The sequence below is a fragment of the Pectinophora gossypiella genome, chromosome Z (genome assembly GCF_024362695.1).
Source record: "Pectinophora gossypiella chromosome Z, ilPecGoss1.1, whole genome shotgun sequence".
In the NCBI taxonomy this organism is placed as follows: domain Eukaryota; kingdom Metazoa; phylum Arthropoda; class Insecta; order Lepidoptera; family Gelechiidae; genus Pectinophora; species Pectinophora gossypiella.
Genome location: NC_065433.1, coordinates 16,346,684 through 16,361,419, shown reverse-complemented (window position 1 = coordinate 16,361,419; position 14,736 = coordinate 16,346,684). Strand labels below are relative to the sequence as shown.

The 14,736-nt window shown below is 36.0% G+C and overlaps 1 protein-coding gene across 1 annotated transcript; it reads right to left on the bottom strand.

The window, feature by feature from the left end:
- Nucleotides 1-2,655: 2,655 nt before the first annotated feature.
- On the bottom strand, nucleotides 2,656-14,298 carry LOC126380615 (protein SCAI). The gene is made up of 10 exons (XM_050030146.1): nucleotides 14,195-14,298; nucleotides 13,933-14,115; nucleotides 13,093-13,446; nucleotides 12,777-13,012; nucleotides 12,252-12,443; nucleotides 11,808-12,074; nucleotides 11,529-11,699; nucleotides 4,307-4,509; nucleotides 3,095-3,143; nucleotides 2,656-2,750 (listed from the first exon to the last, which is right to left on the bottom strand). The coding sequence occupies exons 1-10, from the start codon at nucleotides 14,296-14,298 to the stop codon at nucleotides 2,656-2,658; spliced, it is 1,854 nt and encodes a 617-aa protein (XP_049886103.1).
- Between the last annotated feature and the right edge of the window lie 438 nt (nucleotides 14,299-14,736).

Genomic DNA, 14,736 nt, shown 5'->3' with positions numbered 1-14,736 from the left:
TCTAACCCATTTGCAGATTAGAAAATTTCAGTAGTTAGAATATTAAGTACTTATAATAGGTAGGATTTGTTGGAATCGCCAACGTTGTTTTATGAATTTTCTTTATTTATCAAAATATAATTAGTAGTTATCAAGCAGTTATGTTCAAATACTTACGAGTACTAGCTACACATACAGATCAATTCCGTTGAGCAAACAAGTAAGGTCATACTCGTACAGTATGTTACAATTTTAATATTCGTCGCTCGGATCATCGCTATTAGTAAGTGGATAGCAGCAGGCGCTCTTACTAGCGATATGCCGTTCCCGGGAAAGTTCCCAATAGGAGAACGTTCCTAGTAGAAAAAAAACACGCCAAACTTATGTATAAAGAGCTTTGTTATCTAATTTTTAGGCAGATAAGACCAGAGTCCAAAAAATAATAATTTGAAAAATAAAAGCAGCCAGGGCCATAACTATTAAAGAGTTTTTTACAACGGGAACATTCTCACTCTGGGAATATTCCCGGGATCGGCTCATCACTGGCTCTTACGCCCAAAATCAGAAAAATATTTATAGTAGCTACCTACTTTTTTCACCATTGTTACCTTACTCGTCGATAATAATTCATATAAGTATATGCATTTAGTAAATAATGCGGTATTAACAGATTTATTATAGTCGTATATATGTATATTAACAGTGCTCTTTAACATCGAGACAGGTATAGTTATAATTATATTTACGTGCAGGTAACTTGTTTAGGTATAAGTAATACAATTTGATTATGCTTGCCTCTAATAATTAGTTTAGTCTACTAACGCGTTAACTTGCGGGATTTTATTGCAATATTATTTATCTAGAGTGTAGTGGACGCGACAATGTTAGTTGGATAACGCGTCCTTCAATGAATATGAATAAACAGGTGTTTTACATGGCCGGATTGCAATGTCTGTTTTGCTTTTGACAACTCCAGAAGGAACCTGATGTCGCTACTGATTTTTTTATCTGCTTATGCCCGCGGCAGAGGAGGAAGGGGTCACAATTACTAAAGTAATATTGTCTGAATGAAATGCCTATATATATCCTATATACCTACTACATTTCCCGAGTTGTCATAGAGAAAGAAATTCAATGCCTGATCTAAGGAAAGCGAAAATAAAATCAGATTTTTTGTTCGTTACATGTACTTACCTCTTTTTAATTAAGTAATTACTTGTACATAACTGGTTTAACTAAGTAATATAATGAAAATGTCAGAAAAGAGTAAAATGGCAGTGTAGTATTCAGTTGAATGTTTAATAGTAAGTAAGTAAATAGTATACGTGGTACAAGTATATGAAAATGTATATTTAGTTAATGTGTTAAATATTCAATTTGAAAAAACTACCAGCCGCCTAAATACAATTTATAATACAAATACAATGAATATATCGTGAGAACAAGTATAAGTATCTAAATTCTGTATCATTTCGCAGAAACGCATTTTTTGGCAAATTCATTTCGTAAAATCATAAATACGCTTTTCATCAGGCATATTTTCGTTATGCAAGTTATCCCATTGCCAACACTTCTTGCAACTTTTTAAATAGTTATAATATTATTATTTATGTCAATCATTGTTGTGTGAGTTTTGTTAATGATGGGGTTATGATGGTAAACGTCGGCTCGTAACTTAACCGATTTCGCAATGAAGTGATCTATTGTATACTAGATTATCGCCCGCAGCTCCGTCAAATTTCACACCAGCGCAGTAAAATATACGTACTTACCTACCTACTGATAATCTGTCAGTCAATTTATTAATTAGTAAATGAAACTGATGACATATTACACCTTAACTACTTGTGACTTTGCAATGAATAAATAAATTAATATGCGAAACGTTGGTGGCCAATCGAAACATTTTGGGCAACTTGTGTACCTAACTAAAATGTGCGTTAAACGTTTGGCGACAAGACTTACATTTTTGAAATTCTTAATCTATGGGGACACTGTATATTTAATGTACGATGAATCATAAGCCCTTTTTTTATTGACATGTAATTATCGCATTCACGGTATAAGTACCCCATACCTTATTGCACCTGAATTGAGTGTTTTTTATCAAAAGCAATGGTATACCATCGGATATGATAGCACATAAGCAGGCTCTTTATTCCCACCAGATACTTTTAAATACAACATTGGAAAGGTAACTGAATTTGAAAGTGGCTTTTCGGCTTTTTCAATGCTAAATAGGACGCAATGATTTTAACCTAAAACTAACTTATCTTTATTTAATATTTTTAGATGAGCAATTAGTAAATAGTAAATAATTCATAGGTATTTTTGATAAAATTGTAAAACATTCCTACGTTGCATTTATAATGTAGGTACTCAGTTTTTAACGTCTATTTACTTTAGTAATAATTTTCATACTTATAAGTAAGTACTTACATTTATTTAAACCCGATGACATGTATGTTATACTTTTGACCACAATAATGTATTACAATTAAGCATTTGAAATAGTAACTTGTAGTTGTTAATAAATTGTGCTATTTTATATTTTTATAGGGATAAATGTATTCCTGAATTCTACACCCTAGCTAATGCAATTCGCCGCCCCATTTGCCTACAGGATGACATCGAGTAGTTATTTTTCTGCAGTAAATTCGTTAATATTCAATATTTTTATTGTGTTTCTGCAGTTACTTCTGTCCGCCACTGTACTTTTGCTTCGTACTTAATGTTTTTAGTTAACAAGCACTCGCACGTTGAATTCATCCCTACAAGTATAAATAAGGAAGACTAGATGGCCAGAGTTAAAATGAGAAATACCAGTGTTCCAGTATGTCTTTGAGGAAGACAAGTCCAGTACGCAGAGGTGGGATAATTCATGAGCGATTTTATACACATCAATATTTTCTTCTAAAGCCAACTAAGTAATCGCATCAGCAGATCTTATATTTAATCTATAGTGAGTATTTATACAGCAGACGTATATTTTAATTGTGATTTCATTGGTTGTTCAAATGAAACGACGCTCTTTTTATTTCGTGAGATGGTACTTGATTGATGTAGGCTAATTATTCTCTGGGAGGAGGCCCGCCGCCGCCGCCACCGCCGCCACCGCCGCCGCCGCCGCCCCCCGCTGATGGATCGTGGAAGTGACTGCGTACCTGTGAAAGAGTGCATTTTAGAACTACTTATATGCCATTTTTCACAGGGTCCGCTTACCTAACCAGAAGATAGAACAAGTCCGATTTTTTACAGAATCGACGGCCTATCTGATCTTTGACCTTCCAACCCGGGAAGGTAAGAATTGTAGAATAATTATTATTTTAGAATTTTAAGTAACACAATTATCTCGCGGATGACAACTGCCAGTGATTAGACAAAATGTGTAATGGCGAGTTGTGTGAGAAACAACGATAAACAACATGATTTTGAAAATGTTTTACTTACCTGTCAGTTTTAGTATAATCTGGTTATGCATGCCAACAGTCTTTATTTCCCCTATTCCCACTAGTCTTACCGAGTAGTCAATAGACTTACCGACTTGCCAGTGGTTCTACCGGTAAGTCTAGTGGGAAGGAAATTCCCAGAAGTTCAACCAGTAAGACCACTGGGAATGGGGTCTTTTTATAGGAAACCTACTTCTATAGCGCAAATCGGCGCAATATCAGCAATGACAGATATTATAGTATATATTATTACGAAAAAAAAAATTTCTCTTTTAAATATTAATGTATTATTGGTTTATGAATCCAGACTAAACAATTAAATTATACCTTTAATATGGTCCATCATGGGTATTGATACTATTGATTAAAAATTGGTGGCTGATTTTTTAAAATACTGTAATAAATGCCTAAAAGAGATTAATTATTATTTAAAAAGAATAACATCTTTTGATTATTATAATAAAATTCGATTTGTTCTTAATTTTCAGTTTCATACAGCCAAAGACGCCCACTTTATAATTTCTACTCTTTTGGTGAATATTCATATGTAATTACAAATAAATTTGTTAAATTAATAATTACTTAATGTCAAATAATTTAAATAATATCATTTATATAACGGCCCGGCAACCGGGATTCCTAATTTGAAACATAAGACTGTTCTTGAAGATGCTTTTTCTATAGCTAAACATACTAATATGTGTAAATATTTGACATGATTATATTCTTCATCAAGTTATATTTAATTATTTTAAGTAGAAAAGTTTTTACAGTTTCAACTTATAACGATTCTATTGAACTAGATTCTATCATTTTACAAACGCGTGGACGTTGTTTTCATCTTCTCAGGGACGTCAGCTATTATTTAAAATGCTTACCTGTAAATGAGCTGCTACATCCAAGATTATGTGTATTAGCGTCGGGTGTTCAAGGATGTCTTCAGGTATGGGGGGAGACGACCGAGGCAGATGCGTGCGCGCACGGAATGACCGGTGCAGGCGCAATGTTACTTCGCAGAAGATGAAACGGAGCAGCAAAAGACGGAGGAAGTCGTCACCCATAAATACTAGATAATTGATGTCTAAAACAAAAGGAAAAAATAAAATGATAGTCTATCGTAAACTACTATAAAATTACGCTTAGACAATCATAATTATTGTGTAATTAATGACATACATAATATCTTATTTAACTACTCTATGGCTATTAACTTGAAATACTTATATAAGTTGTACAATTAAAAGAAATATTTAAAAAACTCTGATGAAAGGATCTTTGCAGATCAAACCATTAGAAAATCCGAATGTTTGAAAGGGTAGTTTAAGTTCGTTATAAGTTTTGCGAACAACAAACCAATGGGCTGCGTTTTGATCTATAGCTGCTGCAAACCGAAATGTTTAATGTGATTTAATTTTACAAATAGCTTTCGCGCGGATAATGACAGAATTTACAAACATTCACATACGGTTATTTTCGCTTATAATTGACCTTAGCCAATTTCATTCTATCCTCGCTACGGTCTCGGTGGTCCAGTGGTTTGAGCGTTGAGGTCACAATTCGGAGGTCCCGGGTTCAAACCCCGGTGAGAACATATCACAGAAATCATTTTATGATCCCTAGTTTGGTTAGGACATTAGAGACTGATCAACTGATTGTTCGAAAGTAAGATCATTAAGCCGTTGGCCCCGGTTACTACTTAATGATGTAAGTATGTAGTCGTTACATGAGTGATGTCAGTCTTTGGCGGCTCAATAGTGACACCACGGTTGATGGGGTTGGTATTCCACCTCACAACCCACACGACAGAAGAAGAAGATTCTATCCTCGTAATTATGTTTAAATACGTTTGAAATATCAATTTTATTTTCAGCTATGCCACATACTTTGAGTGTAAATTAAATTATATTATAGTATTTGAGTATAGTTTTTTAGCATTAGGAAGGAGAGAGGAATGAAATTTTCGTATGTTTTTAAGGACAATTAAAAAAAATCTTTTCAGAAGAGCCCCAGTTATTAATGCGACTTTTTTATAAACCATTTAAGTGTTCTTGCATTAATACTATTTAGTCAAAAATACATACTTTTGAAATAATTGAGAAAAAAGGCGTTTGGCACGAGAAGAGAGAATGAATCTACAGTGACACTAACATATACATAACCGTACGGCTGCCTGTAGGTACTTGTACGGAGTGTATCATGTATAGTGTTGGGTTCTTACCCGGAAAATTCCCGCGTTTTGGGAATTTTCCCAATTCTGAGGGAAAAAACCCGAAAAATTCCCATTTCAAGGGAAAATATTTTTTATCGCATATATTTGTATTAAAAGTAAGGATTTCCAACAAAGACCATTTAAATATAATGTATGCCTACTTATGCCCAATTTATCTTCTGTCGTAGTGTCGTATGAACTCTTAAAAAACTTAAAGGAGATCATCGGATTTCGGCCCAGAAGTCAAATTGCCGGCCAAAAAATAATTTTGCTATATTCCGTTTGATCTTATCCATATGTGCATTTATTACTATGGCACCAAAGCTGTAGGGTCAATATCTTCGGTTTTATTCGATTTTAAAAAACTGTATTTTTCATACATTTTTGGTGAAAATGTAAAGTGCCGGCCAAGTAACAATAATGGTATAATATCCTTAGAACTTATCCGTTTGAGCATTTATTACTATGGCACCAAAGCTGTAGGGTCAATATTTTCGGTTTTATTCGAATTAAAAAAAAACTGAATTTTCATACATTTTTGGTGAAAATGTGAAGTGCCGGCCATGAAACAATATTTGTATATCCCGTTAGAACTTATCCATTTGACCATTTATTATTAGGGCACCAAACGTCTATGACCATTATTTTGACTTTTGTTGGACTTTACGTTATAGTTTCTGTGTGAAAAGTGCCGGTCAGCAAAAAACACAAGTCAAAGCTATCGAAAAGATACCTGTAAACATTATTCACTATGACAAAAACGTGTATATGACCATTAATTAGTTTGGCTTTTGTTGGATTAAAAAAAAACTAGTTTTTTGATTCATTTTGTATAAAAATAAAATATAACAGGCGCGTTGTTTAAAGGATCGTCAGAATGTTTATTACTATGGCATTAAACGACTATGACCAATATTTTGAACTTAATTCGATTTTCCAAAAATAAAAAAAAGTTTTATCTAGTGATAATGGAACTATCTTGCTAAAGGCGTAATATGGTGGTCGTCTTTTGAAAAATAGGTTTGCGTTTGACCACTACCTTACCTGATGGTGATACACGCTTAAGATACTACTTTTTTTAAAGAAAAGTGTATACAAGGAATAAACAGTGGGGTGATAGAGGTACCTACTATGTTATCGGCCGAGTAGCACCAGGACATTGTGATAGGCATACTTGCAAAGTACAACTACCCGACTCCTGTTTTCCCTAACAGATACTTCAGACGTCATGCCAATATACGAGTTTCGTCACTAGATGGCCGTAACGTTGAGTCGAATGCAAAAACTACAGCCAACGTCATATCTAAAATCAGATAGTATTAATATAGAAGTTCACCTAACAACACACAAAACAAAAACACAAAGTATTTATCTGACTAATAACTAGTCATTGGGAAAGCTCTGCTTGTTGTCATTGTTAAAATGTATAAAAAAAAAGTTTTATTAAAAAGTCCAATAAAAGCCAAAGTCGTCATTTGGTAGTATAGTAAAAATACGTCGTTCAAGTCGTTTACCAAAAGATTTGACTTATTTTGTTTCGCTGGCTGACATTTTCCCATTTGAACCAAAACGGAAAGAGAGACGAATAAAAAGTCAAGATAACGGTCAAAAATGTTTTGCGCCAGATTATTAAATGTTCTAAAGGTCCTTTGTAATCCGCCGTACCGCATTTTTTACCCAAAGCACTTTATTTTCATACAAAATAAATAAGAAATCAAGATTTTTAAAATACACTATAAGCCAAACTAATGGTCATACAAGTTTGGCGCTATAGAAAAAAATGTTAACAGACATCTACTCGATACTCTCAACATGATATTTTTGCTGGTCGGCATTTTTCACATTTAAACTAAAACGTAAATTCCAATAAAAGTCAAAATAATGGTCATAGATGTTTGGTGTTATTAAAAAATATTGAGAAGCAACTATTAGACAGATTCAACGTATTTTTTTCGGTGGCTGGCATTTTAACATATTAACCAAAACTGAAAGTCCAAATAATGGTCATAGAAGTTTGGCGCCATACTAATAAATGTTCTAACGGTCCTTTGTAATACGCCTGTATACCTCTTTTTCCCAACGGACATAATATTATTTTTTACAAAATGTATGACAAGTCGAGATTTTTAAAATCCAATTAAAGCCAAACTAATGGTCATACACGTCTGGTGTCATAGTAAAAAATGTTCAGAACAATCTACTCGAAAGGTTTGACACATTTTTTTTTCTCTGACCGGCACTTTCAAATTTCCTTTGTAATATATTTTGAATGGAATGTTCGATTTTAATAATTCCATGCAAAGATATCTACATATTATAGGATATATAGGATGCTTTTGACACGAGAGAATGTCATCATCGAGGAGCAACATGGTTTTGTGCAAGAAATTGGGAGGCACGAATACCTACAGATATTATTTACTTGGACTATGAAAAAGCTTTTGATCGAGTTCCTGTCACACCATTGATTGCTAAATTAGAGCCCTTTGGAATCAGAGGCAATGTCGTGAAGTGGATTGAAGACTTCCTGTCAAATCGCACATTCTCTGTGCGCATCGGAGAATCATACTCTGTTCCCAGAAAAGTCCTCAGCGGTGTGCCGCAGGGATCGGTGTTAGGACCTATTTTATTCAGTATCTACCTTACAGATCTTAAACATGGTATCATGTCTGATATATCACTCTTTGCAGATGACACGAAAATAACGGGGAATCCACTTATTAGCCATAATTAATCCAAGATGATCTTGATAGAGTAATTGCTTGGACCCGAGATTGGCTAATCACATTAAACGTAGACAAATGCACTGTGTTGCATGTTGGCAGCAACCACCCCACGTTGAGTTACACCATTGACTCAAAACCTCTCGAGTGTGTTAAAAAACAAAATGACCTTGGCATAACGATAACACATAATCTAAAGTGGGACGAACACATTATTGGAATCACTAAGAAGGATAACTCCCTCTTATACATAATTAGAAAAGCTTTTTATCATATAGATACGGAATTGTTTCTTAGGCTTTACAAAACTTACTTACGTCAAACCGCTGTTAGAACATGGGTTTCAAATATGGAGACTTTACTATCGGAAGAACATTGCACTACTAGAGAGAGTCCAAAGAAGAGCAACAAAGATGGTGACAGTACTGGCTGGCCGGAGTGGACCTTAGCGGGGGCCGCAGGACTTTCACCTCTGGCTTGACTTCATTGGCCAGCCAGAGTGGGGCGTTAGAGCTATACGCTCGCAGGGTGGAAGTGAAAGATGCATAAGTCGCGAGTTGGTAAGGCGGGTAAACCGCCTCGCAGAAAGCGGTGTACACCTCTTGACACCCTGAGATGCTCACAACCATGTTGCTGCCTTGCCGTCCAGTCGCGTCGGCTACATAGGTGGCCCAACCAGTGAGTGACGAGTCACCGCCTGCCCAATGTATCTCTGTTATTAACATTAGTCGAGCAGGCGCCATAGTCCCCCATAGCCCCAGTATATAGGTTCACTAACCCCCAACCCAATAGCCCAGTTCCTTTTGTTCCCATAATCTGCAATAGTCCTACACGAACCAGGGATTGTCTTTGGGTGCACTCCCATAGTGCATACAGGGATAATCGCCGGTTGGTGTCACAACTCATTTAGAGTAAATTGTCTTAAGGGGCCTCTACGTGTTGGCTTCGGCCCCACGCACGCCTGCCAAAAGTCCGGGACTCCATGACAGACCCGACCCGAGACATGGAAACGACATACAAATAATAATAAGATTAAAAATAATTAAATAAAAAATTTTTTCCCATGATTCGGGAATTTTTCGGGTGTTTATTTTATTTTCCCATATTTTCCCGATATTTTTTCTTTCCCACCCAATTTTTTCTTTCCCTGCCCATCACTAATCATGTATCATTATGTATCATAATTAATATCATGTTTATCATGTATCTTGTATTTTCCTACGGAAAATTCCACTTGATATTAACTCAGAATCATGAGCTGATTCACACCTATATTGGTATTACATACCTACATAAACCCTTTCATATTCGAATATAAGGATACGGAGACGGAAATGCATTTCCGGCGCACTTCCTGAACAACTTGCTCGACGTTGAGTGTTAAATTGAACCTATCTACTGTTTCTCTTCTTACAATGGGTAAGTATAAATATTTACTTCATTGATTTTAATCTTACAAGCTGATGTGATTTTGTTCTGAATATGACTACCTACGATAATCAGGGAATAGAAGAAAAAGATTGGAAGGGCAATGAAAGCGCGAAACACGCGCCATGTACAAGTATGAGCAAATAGTTATATTGCAACTTTGCAATCCCCTCGTCCGTAAACTTTACGACGTACGGAATTCCGTAAAAATGTATTAAAAGGTTGTTTTGTGTAGGTATTATAAACAAATATTGACTTTCATGCAAGGAGATCCTTCCTTATCACAAGAAAGCTAAGTACGATTGGCTATTTATTAAAAAAATACTTTATATAATTGCACCTTGTTTTAAAAGTTTACGCGGTTATTATCATAATTAAAGCACATAATAACGGGTTCTTACCGCGTTTAAATGGGGATATGAGACTCCCGATATTTCGACACTGTTGCAAGTGCCATGATCACGGGATGACTGATGAGATTGGAGTGGAGTAGGTAGATCCATAATTTTCTACGGGCAGACATATCTGTCTACCCTCTTTCTCTGCCGCTTGTTTATGTTTTTGATACCGGAATGTTCGGAACCATCTGAACTCGCACGAAACTCACTACGACAAACCGCACTCACTGTGTCCTCACGTTTTTTCACCACATTAGGCCGTTTCAAGCTTTTTACAACACCTACTACTGGATTCCACATACTCGACAACTTGAACCCGTCTTCCCTGTGTGAGTATGTGGAATCCAGTAGTAGGTGTTGTAAAAAGCTTGAAACGGCCTAATGTGGTGAAAAAACGTGAGGACACAGTGAGTGCGGTTTGTCGTAGTGAGTTTCGTGCGAGTTCAGATGGTTCCGAACATTCCGGTATCAAAAACATAAACAAGCGGCAGAGAAAGAGGGTAGACAGATATGTCTGCCCGTAGAAAATTATGGATCTACCTACTCCACTCCAATCTCATCAGTCATCCCGTGATCATGGCACTTGCAACAGTGTCGAAATATCGGGAGTCTCATATCCCCATTTAAACGCGGTAAGAACCCGTTATTATGTGCTTTAATTATAATTGCACCTTCTCATATAAAAGAGTTGATCCGGCGACAGCAGCTCTCATACAAGATCGGCGTTAAGGCCTTTCCAATCTCTTTTTTATATTCCGTGACGATAATTATTTCCCATCGCAAAATTATGGAATTAAAAATAATTTAAAAAACATGAATTGTGCGGCAGAAAATTCCACTACTTATTAACTCAAAAACTGAATCATCTCACTCGGTATTCGTTACGATGTCAATTACAACCTCTATATGTACTAAAATAGTGATAAAGCACCAGGCATTATTATTGTTACATGAACACAAAACAGCTTTAAATACTTCTAAGGTACTTATATAACTATCACAAGAACTTTGCTTTAAGTACTTAGTAGTCGGCTTACTTGCCAAAAATATTAAGCATTCAATAAATATTTTTGTACACCACATTTTGTACCAATATATTGTAGCAAGAAAACATTACGATTAATATTTTATAGTTTTCACCAAGGTTATGATTTTTCTGTTCCAATATCTATCTAATACTTATTAAAGAAATAGATTATAAAAGTAAGTAAGTAATGACTTTTAAAAGTGATGGCAATCTTTAATAATTTAATTACTGGAGGGTTAAAAGGTGTTCTTAATTTTGACTAGCCCTCTTGCGCTAATGATTCTTACTAAAATAGGAAATTGTGTATTTACTTACCAATGCGGGTTCGAGTAATGAGGGTCGACGCTTCTCCCATAAATGTATCAACTAGTACTTGTCCCCGATCCCAGTGAACTAAAGGCATTGTATGGATGTCACAAAGATAGCAGATTGCAGTCAGCGGCGAATGCAGGAACAGCGTGAACAAACTGCCTTGCTGTCTGCGATCTATTGGAAGAAAACCAAAGAATTTTATTTATTATTAGACAGGTATAATAGACGGTAAAAACACAACAGTGCTGCAGGTGAATTGTGACGTATAGAAATTCTACTAACCAGTGAATGGTGCCGGTAATTCCAACGGCGACATCAATATGACCAACGGCTGTCCAAAGTGGCGCGGAATGTGTTGAAACACATACGAGTTGTCTGAGTCAATGATCATGAACAAGGGTCTTCTCGTGAAGGGATGTAAATCACCAGGATGCAAGCATTGCAGCTCCTTATGTTTGTTTGGTGGCGGACCTGCTTTGGGATCTTTATTGCAGTCCCTATAAATGTCCGTTTTTGAAGTCGTTATCAATCCACCAGTGTCGTAGCCCACTGAAAAAATTATATTATTCCATTAATCATCATTCTTTGATCTTGGTTATAGGATGTAAAATGTAAAAAGAACCATCAAAGTAAATGAGTTATAAAGGATCTAGATTTAAAGCCAAAGAGGAATTAAAGAAACTAACCATAGAATTATTCTATTATGAGATTGTTATTGGTACTTACGATCTTCGGGGTGTTTCGACGATTGTACGATTTGTCCATCTGCCGAGATGTAGAGAAGCAAGGCTCCTCCGGGTGGCAAATCGTTACATCCACTAGCCAAGTACACAAGAACCTGACTGGGGGATGGTTTGAAAAGTAAATATTTGTGAGGGTTATCCTTTGAAGTCCTCGGTCCATTTTCTAAATTGTACCCTAAAACAAATGCATTACGTCGAATGGTAGATATGCTTAAGGAAAAACCCAAGTTAACCTACATATTTATTTTATTATTCAGTGCAGAGGTGTTAATATAAGTCGCTTTGCAGAAATCATCTTATCAACAGCAATAAAAGACTGTACCAAAACTTCGCTTTGGCAGATTACCTACTTACGTTTCTACTGGCATTTTTATAATTTCACAATGAACATTAACGCATATGTTTGATTGAAAATTGTGACAAAACATATAGATTTCGCTAGCTAGGGATGAATTTTTTTTTTAAATACTATTTTATCCAAAGATTGTTGTACTTAATTCTAACTTACCTTTCGCAGTCGGAGCGTTTGGAGTGGATATGAACCGTTGCCGCGGGGAGTCATCATACATGTGTTGTATCTCTCCTGATGGTTCTCGCTCTAAGGTTTGCAGCATTCTAAACATGTCCATAGTAAGTTCTGAGAATTTCACTTGCTGTGAGCTGCTTCCGACAATCAGGACCTCTAAGAGGGTTAGGTTCATCTGAGGCGATCGTTCCACGGGAGGTGTTGTAACAGGACAAAGTCTACAACAATGATTATGTGTTCTTTAATAGCCCACTGACAACGGAAACGAAACAATGTTTCTTTATTGAAGTTCACTTACCTATGTGAGAGCACAACAGGATAATTGTCCGGATGTATCACTGATACAATTGGCTCCGCTTGAATAAACGCTTTGACTTCGTCAACGACTACGGTCCACTCTATCTGGTCATCAGGGTCGTAAGTATTTCCATATTCTACTATTTGTCTATCTAATTCTTTTATTAATTCTTTAACTAATTTAATTTTCTTTAATAGTAGACATACTACTATGAATCTAGCATAGTATCTTAATTTTTTAACCATGAGTTCGCATTTATCTTCCTTGCACGCTTTTGTGTAATAACAACGGCCTCTGATGGCGTAATAGAAGGAGAAAGCCTCGTTGAGGTAATTAGTTTCGCTTGTCCGGAGGCTGAAACAATAAATCTTATTTATTTCATATTTACACAACACTTACGTTCATGCAATATGCAGAATTCGAAATATAGTGCTGGAGGGAAGAAGATGGAAAAGACAAATTAAGACAGTACCTACACGACAGAGATCGTATTACATTTTATGTAGAGATAAACCACAAAGTCGATTTTGAATCGTTACAAAAATAATTTAAACTCATTGACCTAATGTTTAAACTGACTGTACACAACATCATAGAAACGAAATTAAAAAGAAAGAGAGGAGGGTGAACACCGAGAAGATCCGGAGACCAGCGCAATGTCATATTTACTAAACAAGTCAAGGGTCGTACCTTACAAAGGGTAAAATGTTTATTGAATGCGCAGTTACAAATTATTGAGGACAATTTATTGATACTCATTATCAGTTGTATCATAATAAAAATAATGTCAACTCAGTGCAGTGAGTGTATACTATATGGATAATATTATTAAGTACTTACTAAAAGTGATAGTAAAGTTGGCCGATCTTCGAGGCTATCTCGCCAATTTGCCAACGTTTGAGTCCGTATTTAGAATCCAGTACAGCTCTGTGTTGTTGTTGAAATTTCCATAATTTTGTGTATACGTCAAAAGTACGGCCGAAGTAGGAATGCCACTGTTTATGGCCATATTGTGGGAGTTCTCTGCAAAATAACAAGAGTATAAGAAACAAGAGCATGATATGCTCAAAGCTAGTTATTTTTTTCTGTATACAAAACATACCTTAGTCCATTAAAAAGTTGCTTGGATTTCTCGAGTAAATGACAAAATTCAATGATGATTTTGCGCTCGTGCTCGTCGAGCGCATTCCTTTCCATTCTCCCCATGGGTGTTTGATTCCAGGGGTAAAAATCGTCGTATCTTGGATAGTCTGGTGTAGTCGGACTAAGAGGAGTGGAGTCATAGGAGCCAATATGCTCAAAAACTTTCGGATTGATATCCGATATTGTAAAAATATATCTCCGTGTTGATTCCCCTGGTGTCACAGGAGCGGGCGACGGTGGCTCGGGTCCAGTGTAGAGAATAGATTGGAAATCAGTATCGTATAGAGTATACTGTTGATACCGCCGCTCACTATCAACAGAACCCGAGCAAATAGGCACAGCAACTGTTATTGCTTCTATATAAGAGTTCAACACAGTTTGTGGTACTCGTTCCTGGTGGCTCAAGAGTAACGAAGAGCTAGACGTAAAATCTACTGTCGAAGATCTTCTTGATCGCTCAGGGGAGGAGGATTCAAAAGAAACTTTTCGAAAAGCCTTTCG